This window comes from Taudactylus pleione, unplaced genomic scaffold (assembly GCF_031769625.1).
Source record: "Taudactylus pleione unplaced genomic scaffold, aTauple2 ptg000851l, whole genome shotgun sequence".
NCBI classification, from domain to species: Eukaryota; Metazoa; Chordata; class Amphibia; order Anura; family Myobatrachidae; genus Taudactylus; species Taudactylus pleione.
Genome location: NW_028285253.1, coordinates 1300803 through 1325992, shown reverse-complemented (window position 1 = coordinate 1325992; position 25190 = coordinate 1300803). Strand labels below are relative to the sequence as shown.

Genomic DNA, 25190 nt, shown 5'->3' with positions numbered 1-25190 from the left:
GTTCGGGAGACATATTCGGCCGTTTAAATCAATACTTCAAATCGGACAGGATCAACCAAATACACCATCAATCAAAATGATCCTGTCAAAACCAGGAGCCTAGTAAATTCCCGATTGTTTTGTGAAAAAAACAGCTGTATTTGATCGATCCTATCAGAGTTGAAAAATGGGACAAATCAGGACCAAATCAAATCTTAGTAAATTTACTCATAAGAGACTCTTGCTCTACCATCTGAGCTAGCAAAGTGAGACAAGACGAGGAAAGCTCAGTTGGTAGAGCATGAGGCTCTTAGTATAAGGATCAATTGATAGTTTTCCCTTTTGCTGTCATGTTGTATGTGGAACACTATACCTGCACCACCAAAGCTCCGATAGCCAGCATCACTCACTGTGGCACAACACTTTCTAGCATTTTAACAAAATCTTCAGATTGCATTGGCCAGGAATCATATCAAGTCCCCGACATGGCATGCAAGAATTCTACAACTCAACCAAGGCTTCACAGATGCATAATTTTCCACCTACTCAAGTACTTTGTATGAAACCAAACAGCAGTCTCATGCACTTTTGACTTAGCTAGCCAGGCTAGGTTCTCTCATGTTGCAGGTCAAAGCCTCTGGTATTACTCCTACCCTGCCCTAAGCTTGGCTAGTTAAATCGGTAGAGCATAAAATGTTTAATCTCAGGGTCATGAGCTCGAGAATGAGATTAAGCATGAGATGCTTAATTTTAGGGATGTGAGTTTGAGCTTTTCTCACCTACCACATAGGAGACCTGGGTTTAATTCCCAGCCAATGCAGTCTAGAGAATTTTCTGAAATGGCAGTTAGTTTTTTGTCAAACTGACAGTGAGGATGGACACTGTAGCTTTGGTGCAAATATACAGTCTTCCGCTTTTAACGGTATATTAAAAGGATTGTTAAGCTGTATTTTTGCCAAGCAGGAGGCCCATGTTTGGTTTATGTTCAACGCAGCCCTGGTCTGTGTACATACAGACTTTTCAGAACACTTTTCTCACACAGTGTAGAATGGTACAGGGATGAAAGATCTTTAGCATCTACATAGACAGTCAATAAATTGATTTCAGATGGTCAACACACTGGGTTAGTGCTACAGTAAGCTGTGGAAGGGGATGGTTAGGGTTAGGCACTAGGGAGAGGGTTAGCTACTAGGGGGAGGGTTAGGATTAGGGTTGTTAAAATAACGAAAGAACCATGTGGCAACTTTTTTGTGTCAATCATATATGCGTCTATCTTTTGACCATGTCAAACATTAGAGGGTAAATTTACTAAAGTGAGAGTTTTTAGAAGTGAGTTTTAAGAGTGATGTTGCGCAGAGCAACCAATCATTCTACTTAACATTTAACTAGCACCTTTTATAAAATAATAGCTAGAATCTGATTGGTTGCTATTGGCAACATCACTTTTAAAACTCACTTCTAAAAACTCTCACTGTAGTAAATTTACCCCTTGGTGTCAACCTTTTGACTATCAATCTAAATACTGCAAATCTTTCAATCCACACCAATTTACAGTAGAATCTGCACTGTCATGTCAAAAAGCATTTAATTGCAATAATTACTTATCTGTTTTTTTTTACTATTAAGTTTTGTTTTCATTATCTTCACTACTAACTTTAAATTAGCATGTCTAGAAATGTTAAACATTCATTGTACGGTTCAATTTAAGATTAAGACTGAACAATAACTTGATTTCAACCACTATCGTGTATTTGTTATGTTCTAATACATCTGAAAAGTAAAGGAAGTGGGAGTAGTTTTGTGTTTTACATTGATGCAATTTAACTTTCGCATTCATTTAGATGAGAGCCACAAACTAATTTACAAAAAGTTAAAAGCTCAGCTGAAATGATACTGAAAATGTTTTTTTATGTTCTCTCCCCTGTTCTGGCTTTAGAAACATGCATCACAGGTTAGTACAATTATTGTATTTATACTGTCATTTAACATATTTATACACAATAGCAAGCTTAGTCTTTGTACAGCTGCTTTAAAGTAACTGGCATGACTATAATAAGTTTGAATATCTCTTTTTCCAATTCATAATAAGCAGAAATGAGAAATAATGGTTATACAATGAGGGATTACAACAATTTGTTTACATGGATATTTACTTATTTCTAGAATTATCTAGCTTTGAGCTGTTATACACTACACGATAATTGGGCAAACTAGCTAACAACTGGTTTGAATTATTATTTTTAGTGTATGCCTTAAATTGGCTGAAAAGCTGTCTGGTTCATTGAGTTTAGTTATCAAACCTGTCTGATGCATTTGACCGTAACTCAGCCAATTCCAGGCAGTGAATAAAGATCGCTACCTAGTACAGTGTATGAAAGCACTTTAATTATCATCGAGTTGCTTCTCCCATCCTCCATGTCAGCTGCATTATCATGCAGGTTATGGCCAGATTAAGGTTTAATAAATGAGTAAATGATAACAGCTGCAACTTTAAGACATACTTTATCTGTCTGTGATATATTTTTGGCTTAGAGATAATAACTATGCACTTATCCACTGTACATATATTTATATTGTGTGTGTTCCCCTACAGTAAACAGTATCTGAATGTTATCAGTATTTTTCCATAGTTAATGTACCTTCTGTAATATTTGTAAATAACTTCATAGAAAAATCAGCATTTGTGAAATTTATGAGGCTTATTCTCAGTGAGCATATACTTTAAAGTATACTTTTCTTAATTATAAACGATTACATTTTTTGGTAGACAAGAAAAAAAGCCTTTGACATTTTTGGTTAAATACTATTCTTGATCCCTCCACAACCCTTAGGAACCTTCCATTGGCACTTTAACTTTTATATAGACCCCAGATATGCTTCTCAGCTTTATGTTTCACCATCACTGCTAATTAGTGGTATCAGGATGCTACTTTTATCCGTGGGATAAACACAAGGGTTTCCCTTTACAGTCTCCCCATAGCAGTCACTAATAAGCTCCAATACCAAAAATGAATGGTGATGGATGCTGAAACACAGAGATACTGCTTCTACATAGGGGTATTGGGACAATGGTAAAATGGCAATAAAGTGTTTGTACTGTCCCCAATACCCAATTCATAATATAAAAGGTTTGCCCTCTCTGGGATATTGTAAATGGGAGACATTTTATAAAAGTAAAAAAAAAAAATATTTCTTTATTGTGTTTGTATACATTCACACTGCATGCACAGAGCTGAATATTATTAAACTCCGTAAGATTGATATCTGCATTATACTGTACCTTAAAGACTTATCACTACTAAAACTTATCTAAAATAAACACATGGACAACAGGAGTTGGAATCAAATAAAGGTAAAATTTTATTTCGACATAAGCCAATTGAAATTCATTTTTATTATTATTCATTATTGAATTAAGTATTGAAGTAACATGAAGTGAGTATGGTGGCGAACAACAATAAACGGACATCTCCAACAAACACATGCAGACCAAACAACCCACTCATTGGTTTTCAACTCTCCAGAAAAGCACATCCGGATGGGCTGCGTCATTTCCCTGTAAGGACGATTTGGTATATAAGTAAGGAGAGCGCACCCATCTAAATTGTATTGGTGCTACCATTCTTACCGCCAAAGCGAGGCAACTAAAGCCGCTGCCCACCACCATAACAAACTAAACCTACTCTACCAGTCCCCTGAACAAAGCCGCCATAAACAAACCCAAACCTTCATCCATTAAATACACTTCATAAGGCCTAAACAAATGTACATCCTTAAACCGAATTGTGCTATGAACCATGAGTCTGCCACCCACTGACAACAAAACCCGAGCCACAGTGTCATTCACCTTCTGCCTTGCCTCTTCCATGACCATGCCTGGTTTGCTGGAACACCAATTACAGTCAAGAATTATCGCAGACCAAACCAAGTACAAAAAGGCCATTCCTGATGAAATAATTCAAAATCGTGCACAATAACCCACCTAAGGTCTAAGGACGTACGCTTTCCTAGATCTTTGCCACCCAGATGCACAATCAACACCTTAGGCCGAGCAAACATTCTCACTGTAGTCAACAGGTACCATTTCAATTCATGCCATAGCATCCCTCAAAACCCCAACCACCTAACGCTATGCACAGAAGCAAAAGAACCAGGACCATGTGCTGCAGCTGACTGGGCAACCCAATAAATGAATGAGTTGCCAATATGCCAGATAGGCCTATCATTGTTTTAAGCAAACAACCTCAAATGTGGAGTAGCAGACCCCTTCGACCGTCATCAATAGATGTGGCAACAAATTGATATCAATCGGACGCTGATGATCTTCTTGAACCGGCCTGGTACCCACCCCGTAAGTGCACTAGCTCCCAGAAAACCCAGGGTAGGGTCAGGCTGACCAAGCAAGCTAGAGAAGAATGTCACCCCTGCCAACCATTTATGCATGGCTGACAAGGAACGACGTGCAACAAACTAGGACCAGATAAAAGAGTGCATCAACTGATGCTTACCTGAATTCCCAGGTGAAAGGTAGTACTGTTCCCAGTCATGCCAAACAGCTTTGTATGAGCGTAAAGTCCCTGAAGCAACAGGTTGCATTGCAAATTCCTCCATTCCAGCCAGATGACCTGCCATATATAAGTAGGACAATCATCACCGACCAGGGCCACTTGCGGCGCCAACTCTCTAAATTTGACCCAATTAAACCTACAAAGGGCATCTGCAATGGTAATTTTGACTCCAGGGACAAGCTTAGAAAGGAAAGATGGTGTGCTGTAATTCAAATGTTGTCCAGTATGGGAACCAGCTGCTGACACCTGAGGGATCTTGCACAAACCCTCACAAAAAAACACAAAATGTAAAACAGGTGTCTGCACTAATTCCAATACACAATGACCAAAGACTGTATAATAATTATAAAAATATATTAAACATATATTAGTTAAACATGTATAAGAGAACTGCAGTTCAAACTAAAAACATATACATACATTATACATTAATACACAGTGCCTCCAAACATTACGACTTGTGGCAAATAACTAACACAATATTGCTGTTATAGAACTAAAACACAATGTGTCTATGAAACGCCTCAATGGAATATTTGAGACCAGTGGAAAATTCAATGTCCTCTATATACCTTTGCCACAAGTCGTAATGTTTGGAGGCACATTTACACTGTGTATTAATGTTTAATGTACAGTATGTATATGTTTTTAGTTTGAACTGCAGTTCTCTTATATATGTTTATATGTTTAATACATTTTTATAATTATTATACAGTCTTGGGTCATTGTGTATTGGAAATAGCGCAGACACCTTTTTTACATTCCAGGGACATGCTTAGCCTGAAAGCTGACATTGCAGACTAAACAGCACAACACTAATCTAGCAAGCAACCAATTAACCGACAAGGAGGATGCATGCTGATGGTTAATAGCCTGAACTACACCAAGATTGTAACACCAGAGTACTATGCTGGCGTTACGTAGACAATCCCTCCAGAGTTCCAGGGCCACTATGATCGGGAAAAGCTCAAAGAGAAGGACATTTCTGGTCAAACCCTCCCCAACCCATGCTGACAGCCAAAAAGCAACACACCACGACCATCCAAGTAAGCCCCGAAACACATTGACCTAGCGGCAAGTCCCTATTATTGTGCACTGGCTTTGGCCAAATACTAACCCCATTAAACTTGGACAGAAAAACAGACCAAACACGCAGATCGTGTTTTATTTTCACAGACAGGTGCAGGAAATTATGTGAGTTACGCAAACCAGATGTGGTCCTTCTCAATTTGTGACAGAAAACTCTACCCATAGGAATTACCCAAGTAAAGTTAAAAAAGCCCCCCCAAAAATTGCGCTTGACGCAAAGTCACCTTCTCAGCCTACAGCCCTGATACAAGAGTCAACTTATCAACTTTTTCTGCCAGAAGCCGACAGCAACCCTCGACGGTGTCTATTTCAATTCCTAAAAAGGAAATCCGGGTGACCGGACCCTCAGTTTTGTCATGTGCAATGGGAACACTGAGTTCTGAAAATGACTGTATTGAAAAAAGCAACCGCCCACACCGAAGAGAGTCCGCTGGGCCGATACAGAGGAAATCATCCAAGTAGTGTGCCAGGCCCACCTCCCTCATACTGGACGAAATACACCAATGGAGAAATGTGCTGAAATGCTCGAAAAAAGAACAGGAGATGGAATACCCCATAGGCAAACATTTATCTCTGAAGTACTCCCCTTGCAATTGAAACCCCATAAAACAGAAAGAATCCGGATGTAGGTGTAAAAGACAGAAGGCTAACTCAACATCAATCTTTGCAAGCAAAGCTGCACAATCAAAATAACAAACTAGATCCACAGCACTGTCAAAAGACTGATATTTCATACTAGCCAATTCCACAGGAATGGCATCATTGACAGAGCTGCCGTAAATGAAAGAAAGATGTTGAATCAGCCTGTATTTACAGATCTGCCCAGCTACATATTTGTGTATGCAACCGCACCTCCATAGGAATGCATGGTGCAATCGCAGTGCGCAATGCGTGCGCACGTTTGTGGCACAATCAGCCACAATGTAACTGGGCACATCTGTACCAAGCACTTTCTTCGGAACCACACTGATCGGTGAAAGCACAAGTTCCGCCATAGGAGGAAAAGTAAAAGGGCTGGCCATCCGCCCTTACTCAACCTCCTAAAACTTTTACTCGAACAACCTGAGGCAACTCAAAAAAAGACCGCAACTTACGAGGGGTACCAGATAACACCTGATCTCTAATAGGCAGACAGAATCTTTCCAAGAAGTCAAGGCGCAAAATTCCCCTAGCTTCTATCTGGGTACATGGCCGGCCATTACAACAATGGTGCAATGCATATAGGGTATGGGGCATTACTTAGCGCCACCCCCTCCGGTTGGCCTAACGGAAGGGGTTGCCTCACTAGACCTGGTCCAATCATTTGCTGGATTCTGTCCTCCGCAACGAAAGCAAATGTCCCGAAAGCGACACTATGTGCCAAGCTTGCAGAAAGACCCATTGAAAGCATAACAGCGACCCTGCCTCCCCGATCGGGAAGCAAATGCTCATTGGAGCCTTACGAGCCTCTGTTGTGGGAGCAGACCCAGATGATGGGGTAACTTCCAACCAAACTTCGACATCCTTACACCTAAAATCTTTGCTGGCCATTCCCAATTGCTTCTTTCAGAATCCTTCATTATATATTCGCCACATCGGCCCTTTATTGAGGCGTGATATCCCATGAATCATGTACAAGTATTTTAATAAATTGGGGTGTTCCGCCGGCCTAGTTTCTAAATAGCAAGCAAAAAAGTATACATCCCCGCGAGCCAATTAGTATAGGACCAAAAAATGTCTTCCCCAATGCCTCCCTTCCGTTTAGCCGCTGTAAGTTCCTTTTTGGATTTTGACGTAAGTGCAAAGACATCTACATATCACCCTTTAATAATACGTTCCCGCACACACCGGCGCCAGCCTCAAAATACGGCCATGGTGTCACAATGCACAACACCACCCTTATGCTGAGGATCAGCCTCTGAACTGCAATGGACTTATACAATCTGCGGGACCTGCGCCGGGATTTGCATCTCACTCCCTTAGCCCATGTAGGCGCAGCAACAGATGAAGAGGATGCATCGTCTGAAGATGTGGAGGAGGAAGAACTAACTGCTTTAGCTGGAACTGCCCCTACTGTCGACTTACTTGAAGACTAAGGTAGATCACCTCCCACTTGAGCCACTGCGCCAGCAACCTGGTCACCAGATGTCATGCCGACAGCCACACCTGTATAGGATGGATGAGGAATAACAGGCACAGAATCCGCTACTACATTTACAGACATAGGGGTGGAAGCTATCAATGCAATGGAGGGACCTTAAAAACCCTGCAAACCTAAAGCGTGCAAAAGCTGTCCCTTCAAAGGGGCTAAAGCCTCTTGCAACTGTGCAGAGGACTGCAGGAACTGCTGGGGACCCAGTCACATTAGATAACTGTGCCTTCAATAATGGTATTAAATATCCTGCCAAAGCAAACAATGCATTAGCGGCCGTCAATGGGTCCGGGGTTGGTGTCCCCATATGTGGTGGAGTTATTAGCATAGAAGACATTTGGATTTTGGCTAGGTGAGACCATGGGATTCAAAGGGACCTGCTGTGCTACAGGTATAATAGTACCTAGTGAAATATGCTTGATTGACGCAAATGCACCTGCCTAACTTATTGTGCCAAAGCAGGGCAGATGCATTTGCCAACAACGTCGGCCCCCGTGCAATCACAGCTTGCCCAGAAACTACAACTTCACTGTATAAAGGGGCAGAGCAACCTAACTGGCTGTGTGAAGCCACCACACCACTCTGTAGAGTACTGTGGTATCAGGCTGCCCCCGCAATATAGAGCCAGCCTAGCCTGCAGGCTGCAGCACAGTACCGTTCATGTCCCCTCTGCAGCCCAGCGCCACGTGGCCATGCTCCTTCATTACAACTGACCTCCCGGTGCTGCACTAGCTGGCCGCTTAAACCCCACCCCCACCCGGATTGACGATAACCCTGCCCCCAAGAACCCTATAGGCTAACTCTAAGTGCATGTTACTAACTACCACAATAATTCTTAAAGGTACCTGGCTACTATAACCCCGTAGTTTAGCCTGGCTCAGGCAGATATTAACTGCCTTACACTGCCCAAACAGTGGTCGAAGTAGGAATTTTGAAGTGGGGGTATGGAAAATAAGGTTGTACTTATGGTGTTATGTGCACCAGTGTTACTGGTGTTATGTGCACCAGTAAAGGGGATGTGGTCACTCAGAAGGGGACCTGGACATTCAGAAGGGGGCGTGTCCTTAAGATGTGCCCCCTTTTCATCATTGTAGTGTACCACACCATAGTACCCCTTATACACATTATGCCACACAATAGTATTGCTCCATATAACACTTTATGCCATGCAGTAGTAATGCCCCTTATACACATTATGCCACACACAGTAATATCTTTACAAATTATGCCATTCAGTAATGTCCTTTACAAGTGATGCCACACAGAAATGCGCTCTACAAAATTTGTAATACAAATGAATACTGCCACCCAGTATTAATGCCCCATACACATTATGCCTCAGTCTCATGATGAAATATGACATGATGAGAGGAGATTGGAGAAACAGGAGATGTGTAATTGATGCTCTGCCCAGCAGACATCCTTGCAGAGACAGTGGCCCTGCATTGCTGTAATTTCAAATCTTACGCTTTCCGCGAGCCACTCAGAAGCTGTCACTGTGGCAGCTCCTGATTGGTTGCTGGTCTGCAAGCTCTGTTTGGCTCACGGACAGCGCCAGATTTGAAATGATGGTGGCACAATGCTGCTGTCTCTCCATCCATGGATGTTTGCTGGTGCACTAGTAATCAGCTGGCAGCCCGCCACTAGATTCTTCGCATGATGGACAAAACTAGAGCAGAAGTCACTATAAGGGATATTTGATCTATATCTGTTAAGTGCAGCCTCTATAAGAGCAGAGTACATCAGCTAAAATAATACATACAACATTTTAAATGTGAGAGTACAGGGGTTGTATTAGCATAGAGATTAATGACCTTTATAGTGACAGTGGACGATTATGGTGATGGGAGAAGTAAGCCCTGTCTCTGCACACTCCTACCCCCTGTGCATGAGGGCCTGGTCTGACACTACACAGCAGGTCAGTGTCTGTAGTGTAGTGTGTGAGTGCAATAGGGATGGAAAGCAAGGGACTGACCTGCAGCCTGATCCAGAGGTCGACACAGTCCAGGGGGTGAGACTGGGGAGTCAGTCCTGTCTGCAATCCTTGCTGTTTCCCTGTCTCCTGCACTCTCTCCCCCTCCTGGTGACTGGCTTCTCCGACTCGTGAAAATATTTATTTCACCTTCAGCAGGCTTATCATGCAGGCTCCTGATATGCAAAGAGCACATCTACAGGGAGCAGAGGCTGCACATTCCTGGGGACACCTCCTGGGACTCCCAACCCACACTACTGCCAGCAACACTAACAACTCCCCCTCCACTACTCCCAGCATCACTAACAATCCCCCACTACTCCCAGCATCACTAACATTTCCCCTCCCTCTACTACTCCCAGCATCACTAACAACCCCCCACTACTCCCAGCATCACTAACAACCCCCAGCTACTCCCAGCATCACTAACAAAACACCCCTCTACCCCCAGCACCACTAACAACCCCACTCCACTACTCCCTACATCACTAACAACTCCACTTCCACCACTCCCTGCATCACTAACAACCCCCCACTACTCCCAGCATCACTAAAAAATAAAGCCTTATTGGATGCTGCCCTCTTGTTACTGGTTGCAAAGAGGCCCCCATAACAGTTCAGGCTTCGGGGCTCAAAAAATGTAGATCCACCACTGCTCCCAGCACCACTAACAACTCCCCTCCACTACTCCATGCATCACTAACAACCACTCCACTACTCCATGCATCACTAACAACCCCCCCACTACTCCCAGCATCACTACCCCCCACTACTCCCTGCATCACTAACATAACCCCCGCTTCTCCCAGCACTACTAACTATCCCTCTCCACTAGTCCTTGCATCACTAATAACTCTCCCCACTACTTCCAGCATCGCTAAGAACCCCCCCCCACTACTCCCTGCATCACTAACAACCCCCCAATTACTCCTTGCATCACTAACAACGTGCCAGACGTTGGAGCGTGATATGATGTCACCTTCAGTCTCCTAGGAGGTTCCTGGAACAGTAGGGGCAGAGGTGCTGTCATGCCGCCGAACACCATGGTCTTGCTTGGTGGCGCAGACTGGCTGCTGGCCACTACAAAGTTTGCATGTGGTACACCATACCCAAGCGTACCGCACTACTTGTAAATAAAAAGTTTAGATCTTGAATGGCCGGTACCATACCACTGTATATCGGCACACTTTGAGTATTGATTATATTTTATATATAAATATATATATTAGGGATGTGCCAGTGAGGAGGCTGATGACCATTTAGGGGCCAGGGACAGACTCATTATGTCATTAGACCCTGCCACAGGCATATCTATTATTTAACTCAGACACATATATATTATATGACACACACATATTAAATATGATACACACATACAGTATATATATATATTATATAACATACACACACACTTACTTTTGATGCAGCACAGCAGGTTGTTGGTATGGAAGGACCAGGCACTTTGCATCATAAGGCCAACATACTGCCATGATCTATGGAGGGGATGGGGCCAAAATTATGCGGTTCCCATAGAATCACATCAAATTGGGATTTGATCATAGGCTGTGACCAGTGTGCAAAAGAAAATTGGCCTGTCACTGGGGGTTTATGGGTACTCAGAAAACACCCTGTGTGCTCCAGGGGATCACACCACCCCTATGCATCCATTAGTTCCAAAAGCCATCATTATCATTAGCACACACCTGCACCAGCCTGATAACTGATGCAAGTGATCCAGCTGAAGACAAATGTTTCCATACACACAACTCTGTATAGACTGCAAATCTGTCTACACACCCTCACACAATTTAATTTATGTGCAAATACCCATTTACCACTCAGTTATGCTCATTCAGCTGCAAGTGGATTTGACTCTAAATTTCCTGCAGATGCATGCAATCAGCAACGTAAAATGTGCAGTTTGAAAGGGTACCCTAAAATGGAATTGTCTGCATCAGAATCTTTGTGAGGAAGATGTCCAGCTACTGCATTCAAAATCAATTATAGAGTTGAATGTCTGGTTAGTGAAAGACCAGTAAAGAGGGAATTGCAATATCCAATGCGGGAGATAATGAGTGCATTAATCAAAGTTTTTGCACTGTCTTGTAAGAAATATGTGCATTTTGGAAATATATAGCAGCATATTTGTGGCATATCCCCAAAAACATCTTTTTTGGTGGGTACCTGCAAATATTAAGTATCCCAGGATGTATCAGGAAGGGGGACTCAGAATCTATTGCAGATTTCTGCTGCAGTCTACCATTTTTGAACGCAAAGGTAGCCTCCTGTGCTGTGGAGGACAAGTGGGGCTCTTCATAGTGCCACTCGTTCTCTGCAAAAATAAATCCTTCTATCTCCCCCACCATATAATGTAGACATATTAGGGCTCCCTCATTTCAGAGAGGAGTCCTCACATGACAGCTAATATCAAGTGATCACACTGGTCACTATACAATTACACCCCATGCTATGAAAAAGAACTGTATTATGTATATGGGGTAAATTTACTAAAGGTCGATTCTGCATTTTGAGTAATTTGAGGTGCGATTTTCATTCGATTTGTATTCGATTTTGCTTTTGGGTATGTACTAAAGGCCAAATCGAATGTAAAATCGAATTTCAAATTGAATTTTAGTCATATCGGCCTCAAATCAAACATCGGTAAAACATTGATACTTTTACATAGCCCAACACACAAAACCCTTATTTACTATCATTCGATTTGAATTTGATCTCAAAATCGGACTTGAAATCGAACTTCTAATCACCAAATGAATAGACCTGCTTCATGCTTTCGATTTGAGCATGAGCAGGTCAGATTGACACATATATATACAGACATCAGTGAGATGCCTGCATGTATATGACTGTTAAAAGTAAATAAACAGTTAAAAGTAAAAAAAACATCAGAGTCAGGCGCAGCCTCTCAGCCAAAGAACGGCTCCCTCCATTGAACTCAATGGTGGGAGCCGCAGGGTAACTAAAGTTTATCTTGCGGTTCCCACCATTGAGTTCAATGGAGGGAGCCGTTCATTGGTTGAGAGGCGGGTCCTAACCTCTCTCAGCCAATGAACGCTCAGACCTGGACCTTCAAAAGAGGAAGCCGCGTCTGAGCTCTTCATTCAGGAAGGAAAAATCATCCTTTAGGATGGTTATTGCTTAGTACGAGTGTCGCGTTTATCGTTTTGTTATTTTAACAACACCTTGGATACCTACTGGACAAGGGGACCACTCGAGGTAATATAGGTCAGTATATGTGAGTGTGTATGTATGTATGTATTAAACTTATACTGTGTAAGGTGTGTGTGTGTTTCTTTCAACATTTCTTTACAGGTGAACTACAGGTCCCAGTGGGCCCTTAATGCCCCGCATGCTGGTACTTGTGGTTCTACGGAATTTTTTCCCTGTACTTAGTCAACCAGACCTGGGTTTGCAAAGTCCGGGGCTGGTTCTGTTTTGGGGGGGACCTCACGTCTTTTTTTTTTTACTTTTAACTATTTGGTTGCTTGTTACAGTCAGATACATGCAGGCATCTCACTGATGTCTGCATGTATCTGTGTGAGAGCGAACTGCTCATGCTGAAAGTGAAAGCATGAAGTAGTTCTATGCTGTCAGGGATTTGCAGTTCGTTTTGAAGTGTGATTTGCCGTTCGATTTGTACATGAACATGCCAAATCGAACAGCAAATTACTGTTCAAAACCGACTCAAATCGAATTTGTGTTGCAAATCGCAAAACAAATCGCATAATAGTAAATCTGGCATAATCACTGGTTTTGCAACATTTGATTTGAGTCGGTTTGAGAAGAGCTAAATCACTCTTCAAATCGACCTGCAAATCGACCTTTGATAAATTTACCCCTGTATGTCCTATCACATCCATAATAACAGCTGTTAATGTTTGGGCAAACATATTTGAAAGTGTGGAGTCCCCTCTTTAAATTATAAGGTGCACTAGTAGCTATTGTCTCGTGATCACTGTGATTTCCAAAAAATATTACTCTGCAGTACTGTAAACAAATGTTCCCTGTATAGTAGTGAGGGGGTACTTCATACCAGTCACACCCAAAGTTACATGTAAGTTTGGGGTCACCCGCATATAAAAGAGGGTAGTCCTCTCTTTCAAATTATTTGGTCCCCTTAGCAGGGCTGAAACTAGGATTTTTGTCACCCGGGGCAAGACAGTAATTTGGTGCCCCCCTGATAATTCCCCCATAGTAATGTCTCCTGCAGCAGTGCCCCTATAGTAATGCCCCCTTCAGCAATGCACCTATAGTAATGCCCCCTTAGGTAATGCCCCTGTAGTAGTGCCCATATAGTAATGCCCCTGTAGTAGTGCCCATATGGTAATGCCCCCATAGTAATGCCCCTGTAGTAGTGCCCATAAAGTAATGCCCCAGTCGTAGTGCCCCTGTAGTAATGCCGGGGCAAGACAGTAATTTGGTGCCCCCCTGGTAATTCCCCCATAGTAATGCCCCTGTAGTAGTGCCCATATAGTAATGCCCCTGTAGTACCCATATGGTAATGCCCCCATAGTAATGCCCCTATAGTAGTGCCCATAAAGTAATGTCCCAGTAGTAGTGCCCATATGGTAATGCCCCAGTAGTAGTGCCCATATGGTAATTCCCCCTATTGTAGTGCCCATATAGTAATTCCCCCTATTGTAATGCCCCTGTAGTAGTGCCGATATTGTAATGCCCCTGTAGTAGTGCCCACATTGTAATGCCCCTGTAGTAGTGCCCATATGGTAATACCCCTGTAGTGCCCATATACAATACAATACAAATTTATCATCATCAGCAAACGAGTTTGACAGACAAAATTACATTGCACAAGAGACACCAAAAAACAGTGAAGCAGCAATCCATGGTAGAAAATATACAAACAATAAATAATGTATGCGAAAGCTAGCATAAGCTTGAGAGGAGATAAGCACCCTATTTTTTATTGTAGTATTACTGGATAGAACTGGTTTTTGGTTGCAGTCCCGTTGGTTATTGTATTGGTTCAATCAATTTTGACAGCCTATCAGGGACCTGCTAGGTGGGCTCTTTTTAAGGATATTAGGGCAGTAGGAGGAGTCAGCTTTCTCTTTTCCAGTTGTGATCCCACCCGTCCAACATTTCCTCAATCGGCTTGGGCCGAAGTTATTCACTGGAACGTTATTTCTTTGCTTTTGCTTCCAACAGGTGAGGCGCAGCTGGTGGAAAGCAGTGCTCCTTGGTGGCTCAATTTAGTGCAGCTGAACTTGGCTAGCATCCCCCCTTTGAGAGAGGCGAGATGGTTGCTGCCTTAGGGGAGGACCAGGTCTCCATCTTATGGAGGGATCAGCACTGTGCTAGATTAAGGGGAGATGGTACTACCCAAAATAGCTTGCGTTTGGGGGTGGAATCTCCACCCCCATTTTAGTGATAGCCGAGTTAGCACTGCATTTTCACCACCATACTTGATTCAATCACAAATCAATTAAATAAATTTGTCTGTGACCACTTTTTTGCAATCTATTCAGTTGTCAGTGTCTTTATTTTATATTAGTTAAGTTTAAGATAAGTATGGTGGAAATAATAAAACTATGGGTGACTTAATACACAGATCATAAATAAACTAAAAAGATACATTTGCAGCATTCAGCATGCGCGCTGCAGATGGAAGAAAACTATCCCTCAAGCATCCCGTGCGTGTCCGCAGTACTCTAACCTCTTTAGAGATGGTAGCTTACCAAAAAATCCATAAAAAGGATGGTTTGGGTCTGATATGACACTTCTGGTTCTCTTTAGAACCCTAACCCATAAAGATCATGAATACTTGGCAACTGCACGCCAATGATTTTACTAGCAGTCTTGACAACTCGTTCCAGTGCACTCCTTTCACTCGCAGTGCAGTTGCCATACCAGACAATGATACCAAACGTCAGGATGCTCTCAATTGAGCATCTGTAAAAATTCAGCAGGGTTAATTTACTTACTCCTGAAGCCCTCAAATGCCTTAAAAAAGAAGCGTTGCTGTGCTTTTTTGATTCGGGACTGTGTATTTAATGACTCTGTCACATTCAATGAAACCTGAATGCCCAAGAATCTAAAGGAGTCTACCATCTCAATATCCTGTCTGCTGATAGATACTGGCAATTTCTGCTCTAAACGTCTCCTGCGAAAATCAATTACCAATTCTTTTGTCTTGTCTCCATTTAAAATCAAGTGATTATCACCACTCCAAGCAACCAATTTTTCGATTTCCTTTCTGTAGTGGGACTCATCATTTCCATTAATTAGCCCAGCGATTGCAATGTCTTCAGCAAATTTAATGATTTTCGCAATATAAGAAGTCGCCACGCAGTCGTGGGTAAATAGCGAATATAATAGGGGGCTGAGGACACAGCCCTGGGGAACACCGGTCTTAATCAACACCTCCCCAGACACTGCACCTCCCATTTTAACCACTTGAGGTCTATCAGTTAAAAAAATTAAAATCCAGTTACAAATGAACACACTTAAACCAAAGTCGAACAATTCAGATGTTAGTGACATGGGGATGACCGTATTAAAAGTAGAACTAACATCAACAAACAGAATCCTAACATAGGAATCCTTCGCTTCCAAATGAGATAAAGAGGAATGCAGCACTGTAAGTACTGCATCATCAATGCAATGGTTTTTACTGTATGCAAACTAAAAGGGATCAATATCTGCAGGGAAAAAAGATTGGATGTATCTTAATACCAACCTTTCAAAGCATTTTATCACTAATGAGGTTAATGCAATTGGGCGATAATCATTAAGGCATTTTGCCTTTTGCCATTTTGTCTGGTGATCACCTGTGATGATATGGTAATGCCCCTGTAGTGCCCATATGGTAATGCTCCTGTAGTGCCATATAGTAATGCCCCTGTAGTGCCCATATGGTAATGCCCCTGTACTGCCCATATAGTAATGCCCCTTACAGAAAAAAAAACAATACTTACCTTAAACCCCGCTCCGACGTCCGGTCCGCCTGTCTGCTCCTCGGATCTATGGGAGAGACGTCATGACGTCTCTCCCATAGTGCCCGTGGGGAGATCCGGAAGCTGGAGTTCAGGAGAGAACTCTAGCCTCCGGCTACAGCGGCGCTGCAGGGAAGGAGCCAGGCGCCCACTGGAAATAAAATCCCAGCGGGCGTCCGGCTTGGAGCCTCCCTGCGGCACTGGGCTGGAGGACACTGGCAGCGGGTGGAGCAGTGCTCCCGGTGCACCTCCAGCCCCCCCTAGTTGCAGCCCTGCCCTTAGCAGCTATTGTCTGGTGATCACCTGTGTTGATCAGAGTAGTTCTTAATCCAGCCTCCATTTAAAACTTTTTATCCGCAAAAAAATAAACTGCCATATATCTATCAATTTTTTGCAATAACTTAAATGCAACCTATGATATCTAATGGCAACCATAACATCAACACTATACTGTTTTATTTCTCATTCTTGTACTAGTATATACCGTATTGTTTGCTACCAACTATAGATTTTGTTTCAGGTCTGCAGGATCTCTCTTGGGCAATAAGGGTTTGTGTTTGTTATTATCTTAATCTTTCTATTTTCTTTGTTCTAGACTTCTGATACACCAGAGGTTGGAAACTTCCCCCAGTGTTTAAAATACATTCTTAGATTGTCACCTGCCCTGACCTTTGCCTAAAACCTAAACAATCTTGTATTGCCTTATACCAATATTACCTTATGTGTTTGAGCCTTAATTTCCAATATCTCTTATGTTATGCAAAAATGTTCAAGTCTATATGACTATGCACACAAGACCTAAGAGCCATCAAGCACTAGTAAACACATTAAACATTAAGTAAAAGGGACTGTTATAGGTAAAGACCATAACCTGCTCAAAGCCGAACATACTCTGGGGTATCACATCGAACAGAGGGCCTGATTCAGACCCAGTCACTAGGCTGTGTTCGCACGCAGCCATCAGCAGCCAAAGTATGCAAATCCCGCCATCGCTAGCAAGACATTAGCACGCCCACTATGTTTTGCCGTGCGATCGCGGTATGAAATTAGATGCCCACCAGCCTGACACAAGATGCCCACTTTCCCTTAGAAACATACGTCATCTCCAGGAAGTGTATTTAACAATCAGCAACATCGGACCCATACGCACCACTTGTGGCTGACCATATCCTGTCGCAAGCACTGCGAGTGCTGCTGTGTTTAATTCAGCCATGTGACGTGTATGCTGACGATGCATCTTAATTATGCACGCCCCTGAAATGGCGTTCAGATGCACAGACACACCTGTGTTCGCACCACCACACCCCCACTACCATCGACCACCCCCTGTCACCACCCACAAACAGCACGTCCTGCCACTCATGCTTGTGGAGCGTCTGTGTACTGGGTGCGATCGCTTCATGATCGCAGTGACTGGTTCGCGCACGCGCACTGCTTCTTGTATACATGCGTAGATTGCAAATATTGGCAGGCTGCTTGCGAACGTAGTCTTGCAACCGGGTCTGACTCAGGCCCATAGTCTTAGCTTTGGTCACTTTGGGGTTTTTGAGAGAACCAAGTACCACCTTGGGTATTCCCACAAGTTGGATTTCAAATCTAAAAACTGGATCTCATGTGTTTTTGAATGCATGTAAGTCCCTCCCTTGTGATTTTATGCTCCAAAATTAGTCAAAATTGACTGGAAATGAATGTTATTGATACATGTTATAATACTATAGGAATAAATACAGGTCCAAGTTACATGACTTTAGCTGTTTTTATTAATTTTGTAAAGACATCAAAAACCAAAACCATACCAAAACACGAGTGTGGTTTTACCAAAACATGATGATTTAGAACCAAAACCAAAATATAGGAGTCTGCGAACATCTCAAATAATTAGCTAGTTCAAAAAGCTTACCTCGTGAGTGTGGTGGTTGATGTTACAATCAGTCTGCTTGGAGTGATTATCCGCCCACTGATTTCCAATAGGATAGGAACCAAGTGTGATGTTTTTACAATTTTGGCAGGTACACACAGTGACAAAGTCTGTAGAGAATTTGAAGATAAAGAAAAAGAGGGGTTTACCCACACAAATAATATTATAGACGTATTTATTTTGAGTCCTTCCTTATCTCAACAAATATCACATTATATAGTAGGCATAATGTCTTGCAAATTTTACTACTATTATAAGAGGAGGTGCACCCAGGAATATATATCAAGCTATACCAAAGAGAGAAAAAGTTAATTCCTTTATGGGGCACTCACGGACTCAAAAGTTGTATCAATCGATATTAATAACATTGATCAAATTGAGGAATTGTCATGTAATTATTAAAACAAAACTTTTATTAATATTATTAATAAATAAATGTAGTCCGCGAAATATAATATTACTATGCAAAAACAAAAATCCTATTAATAAAATTGTGTTGTAACCAAATTATGCTGTGTATTTATTGCTATTATATCTAAATGGTCATATACCCAGGTGTCTGTAACTAAGGGGACATAACCATTATTCACTAATCTTCATGACAAATTGGATAATGTCTCAAGGGTCCATGAGTCTCATATACCTTCATAATCATGAAGAAAATTGTTGTAATCACAAATCCTTAAATGCTTGGATGATCAGATGTATGGAGATAATAAACTACCACTATTTAAACATCCATAGGTTTGTTATCCTAATTACCCCGGAGTTAAATCACCTCTTGCAGAGGTGTCTAGATTGAAAAAACATCCAATGAGATATTAATCATCCATCAAGTGGCATGATTAAACCAAAAACAAACCATATAATCCTAATAATAAAGGGAAGTATCTTAATCTTCCTTCAAGTGCATTCTGAAATTAGCGGATTATAATGGATGTTACGGTGTATAAAGAATCAATATCATAAATATCTTACGATGGTTCCTGAGTTTTATATAACATTGACACAGTTCAAATATAGTATTATACTTTATTAGGTATGTTCAATCCTATAGTCCAAGAGTGTTCACATGGCCTCAATAGAAATAGCCATATATTTAATATGATATATTTTATACACATGCCATCTAGTTCAACAGCTTATGATGAATGATTGTAATACATATCCGAGATCAGTGTTATTATCCTTCATGGATCTCTTAAATATAAATACCTTTATCATAAAACTAATATTCTTAATCAGTAATAATCTCCGGGCGAGTCTGATTGTGATTTGTAGGTTTGTGTTACATTGATAGAGTTCAACGTGTCTCACTGTATCTTATATTGCAACATGTCAAATACATTGTAGCACTTTATTATGTATACTCCGTCCTCTGCTCCCGATCATATAGTCCTCCTGTCTAACAGACACTTTTCATTTTCAGTATCCTTATTTCATGGTGGTTACACAAACACAAACATATAACACATAACACATATAAAATTGATACACGCGGGACCGCGTGTACCGCGTGTCTCCTGATGCGCGTTTCGCTACAACTGCTTAATCATAGGATCAACCCGTTGCACGGGCTGACAGTTCTTTTATTCGGTTCACAGGCCAATCAGAGTCTCATTTAATTTGATGGATATACACAGTAGCCAATCATCCTCCTCCATATTTCGGGACTACTGTCTAGACCAATAGGAGCAGGCTGTCAGCTTCCCCATTGGTCAGATCTCGTATTTCACTCCCAATACCCAGAAAAAGGTGCTTGTCAGTTCTCTCACTGATCACACATACAAATCCAAGAATTAACTTAGTAAACAAATGGATTATGTTCCGTTATTTGGATGTAATAAATCGATAGTCACTAATAGTACCTACAACAGAAGTGTCTATCAGTGCTCCCACTGGTCACACTTATAAGTCCAAGGGTTTATTCTATAACTAAATGAATTGTATTCCATCATTTTAGATATAATCAATCAATAGTCATATAACCAAATTCCCACCAATATGAATACATTGATTAAAAATACATTAAATAAAAATATCCAAACCAATAAATATTACATAAAAGATATGTATAAATTATATACTATATCCCTCCTAATCTAATAGACCTCCACAGTGTCATAACTATATGTACATAAATAATTAATATAAGAAAACTATGATCATAAAAAACAAATGCAAATATTACTAGTCCCCACAGTATATAACAAATATATGTGTATAGGTGCTATTATTAATACAATACTTTAAATCAATGTTATAATATAACATCTCAAACTTATTATAACATAGTTCATGTAGTGCCCAAATTAATAAAAAGTGAAATTAGTGAAAAAAAAACGGAACAAAAAAAACAAAAACACAATGTGAAAAAATATGTAATTTATAAAAGGATCAATAAAATAAGGAAACGTGAAACAATTAGTGTGAAATGATTGATGAATTTCACACTAATTGTTTCACGTTTCCTTATTTTATTGATCCTTTTATAAATTATATATTTTTTCACATTGTGTTTTTGTTTTTTTGTTCCGTTTTTTTTCACTAATTTCACTTTTTATTAATTTGGGCACTACATGAACTACGTTACAATAATTTTGAGATGTTATATTATAACATTGATTTAAAGTATTGTATTAATAATAGCACCTATACACATATATTTGTTATATACTGTGGGGACTAGTAATATTTGCATTTGTTTTTTATGATCATAGTTTTCTTATATTAATTATTTATGTACATATAGTTATGACACTGTGGAGGTCTATTAGATTAGGAGGGATATAGTATATAATTTATACATATCTTTTATGTAATATTTATTGGTTTGGATATTTTTATTTAATGTATTTTTAATCAATGTATTCATATTGGTGGGAATTTGGTTATATGACTATTGATTGATTATATCTAAAATGATGGAATACAATTCATTTAGTTATAGAATAAACCCATGGACTTATAAGTGTGACCAGTGGGAGCACTGATAGACACTTCTGTTGTAGGTACTATTAGTGACTATCGATTTATTACATCCAAATAACGGAACATAATCCATTTGTTTACTAAGTTAATTCTTGGATTTGTATGTGTGATCAGTGGGAGAACTGACAAGCACCTTTTTCTGGGTATCAGGAGTGAAATACGAGATCTGACCAATGGGGAAGCTGACAGCCTGCTCCTATTGGTCTAGACAGTAGTCCCGCAATATGGAGGATGATGATTGGCTACTGTGTATATCCATCAAATTAAATGAGACTCTGATTGGCCTGTGAACCGAATAAAAGAACTGTCAGCCCGTGCAACGGGTTGATCCTATGATTAAGCAGTTGTAGCGAAACGCGCGTCAGGAGACACGCGGTGCATGCAGTCCCGCGTGTATCAATTTTATATGTGTTATGTGTTATATGTTTGTGTTTGTGTAACCACCATGAAATAAGGATACTAAAAATGAAGGGTGTCTGTTAGACAGGGGGACTATATGATCGGGAGCAGAGGACGGAGTATACATAATAAAGTGCAACAATGTATTTGACATGTTGCAATATAAGATACAGTGAGACACGTTGAACTCTGTCAATGTAACACAAACCTACAAATCACAATCAGACTCGCCCGGAGATTATTACTGATTAAGAATATTAGTTTTATGATAAAGGTATTTATATTTAAGAGATCCATGAAGGATAATAACACTGATCTCGGATATGTATTACAATCATTCATCATAAGCTGTTGAACTAGATGGCATGTGTATAAAATATATCATATTAAATATATGGCTATTTCTATTGAGGCCATGTGAACACTCTTGGACTATAGGATTGAACATACCTAATAAAGTATAATACTATATTTGAACTGTGTCAATGTTATATAAAACTCAGGAACCATCGTAAGATATTTATGATATTGATTCTTTATACACCGTAACATCCATTATAATCCGCTAATTTCAGAATGCACTTGAAGGAAGATTAAGATACTTCCCTTTATTATTAGGATTATATGGTTTGTTTTTGGTTTAATCATGCCACTTGATGAATGATCAATATCTCATTGGATGTTTTTTCAATCTAGACACCTCTGCAAGAGGTGATTTAACTCCGGGATAATTAGGAACAAACCTATGGATGTTTAAATAGTGGTAGTTTATTATCTCCATACATCTGATCATCCAAGCATTTAAGGATTTGTGATTACAACAATTTTCTTCATGATTATGAAGGTATATGAGACTCATGGACCCTTGAGACATTATCCAATTTGTCATGAAGATTAGTGAATAATGGTTATGTCCCCTTAGTTACAGACACCTGGGTATATGACCATTTAGATATAATAGCAATAAATACACAGCATAATTTGGTTACAACACAATTTTATTAATAGGATTTTTGTTTTTGCATAGTAATATTATATTTCGCAGACTACTTTTTATTTATTATTAATAATATTAATAAAAGTTAATAAAAGTTGTTTTAATAATTACATGACAATTCCTCAATTTGATCAATGTTATTAATATCGATTGATACAACTTTTGAGTCCGTGAGTGCCCCATAAAGGAATTATCTTTTTCTCTCTTTGGTATAGGGAGAATTTGAAGATCCAAACACTGGCATGATCCTAAACCAACCTAAGAATAGCCACAACCTCTAGAAAGTCTCAAAGAAAACCACTGGTCTGATTCAAAGTATGGTGTGGTTTTAGTATATACTAATTGGAGTGCTATCACCAGGGCCAACTCTTCCATTAGGCTTGTAGGGCAGTTGCCCAAGGGCCCAAAGCTTGTAAGAACCCACTAACCCACCGCCCTGCAGCCCGGCCAGTTGGTAAATTGAGATATTTTTAGAAGCCAGACGCCGGTGCACTGTATTCTAATCTAACCTCCCCCACCCCCCCGGTGACGAGTTTTCACCTCAGTCCCAGTTTCATTTCATCCGCCAGCTTCAGACAGAGTTTCTCTGCATGTGTGAGAGGTCTGATGGGCAAGCAGGAGGGTTTAATTTTATTGACCATTTAAATTTTTTTCCCGTGAATGAATGGGTAGTGGCCCCAGTGCATTGCTTTGCCCAGGGCCCACACTGCTGTTAAGACAACCCTGGCTATCACCTCACCTCTCCTCTTTATGGGATGGTCCTGCAGGGCCCTTCTAGTGACTGGCTCTGGAGTACTTTGGGAACATCAAAGGCTTTTCCCCTTAATACAAGCAAAATGGCATAATTACATTACAATTGTAAAACACAAAAAATGTAGCTATATCTATATAAATAAATGTTATTAACCTGGAGGTAGATTTCCAACACATTACTTGAAATTAACCCATAATAGTATTTTCCAGTGAGAATGTTTTATGTGCTGACCATCTCATTTCAGATGCATGGCCTGCAAAGTCTGATGCTGGTGCTCTGTGCAACTTCAATGAGTTATTATGAACAGTTGGGTGCCTCTATGCCCTCTTGAGATAATATCTTCTTTATGGGACATATTAGGGAACCTAGCAGCACCTAAAGATCCCACCTGGTGACATTTGAAAACAGTGTAAACATAACATTAAAACACATACCTAAAATTATTCAACTACATCCGATCATGACAAGAACTGGTAATAGAGGATGTAAAGCGGGTATAATTATTATTGATAGTCCAGCACTCTACTCTCACCACTGCCAGCTGTTTCATAGATGAGAGGTTCAGTTTTACTGAAAACTGAACATACCCAAACTTAGGGGATCTGGGTCGAACCAAGGAATACCTTGACTCTTCCCAGTAAATTTGGGTCTCGAAACAAGGCAATACATTATAAGCCCGGAAATGTCAGATCTCACGTGTTTTGGATTGCATATAAGTCCCTTCTTGTCTACTGTACTTCCTAGTTCCTTTTCCTCCCTGAAGCAGCTCTGTCTTTGTGGGCAGGCTGAAAGCACTGCACATATCAGTATGATCTGTGCAAGCTTAGTTATCTGTAAAAATACAGTTACTGGTTAATTAAAAAATGCTTGGGGTCCCCCCAAAACTAATAACCAGCCCCAGACCTCTGAGCTCGGTCTGGTGTATCAAATAGGGGAAAAACAGAATTGGGTTACCCCTATTTTCCAATAATCATCACCAGGCTGAACCAGTTGTGGGGCTGACGCTATAGCAGGGAGACACAGTGTGGGGTGCCCCTGCTATAATGGCAACCAGTTCCAAACTGGTCAGCCCAGGGTTGGAATTCCTCAGAAATTGGGGAACAGTAATAAAATAGTTAATTATATTGTTAATTACAGGTGGACTATTAGGCCGAGGCAGCCTGCCATGACATGATTGCACTTGTGGAACAACAAGTGCCAGCATGCCCAGACATTAAGGGTCCACTGGCACCTGTAGTCTGCCTGTAAAAAAAATATCCACAGTACTCTCACGCCAAGTGTTGTAATATTTTATTTTAAAACCCACCTCCCAAATAAACTAATTACATACTTACCAAATCCTTGGATGGGCTCTTCTTTAGTCCAAAAAGGCATCCAATGGTCTTGGTAAAATAACAAAATGAGCAGAGCCCCACGGC

The 25190-nt window shown here is 40.7% G+C and overlaps 1 protein-coding gene across 1 annotated transcript in view; it reads left to right on the top strand.

Annotated features, from left to right (window-relative positions):
• Positions 1–1851: 1851 nt before the first annotated feature.
• Positions 1852–25190, top strand: part of LOC148474306 (uncharacterized) — a 41539-nt gene continuing 18200 nt past the window's right edge. Inside the window, exon 1 of the mRNA XM_088458793.1 lies at positions 1852–1930. Within this exon, the coding sequence (XP_088314919.1) occupies positions 1867–1930 (64 nt within the window). The 5' untranslated portion in view covers positions 1852–1866. The remainder of the gene's footprint in view (positions 1931–25190) is intronic.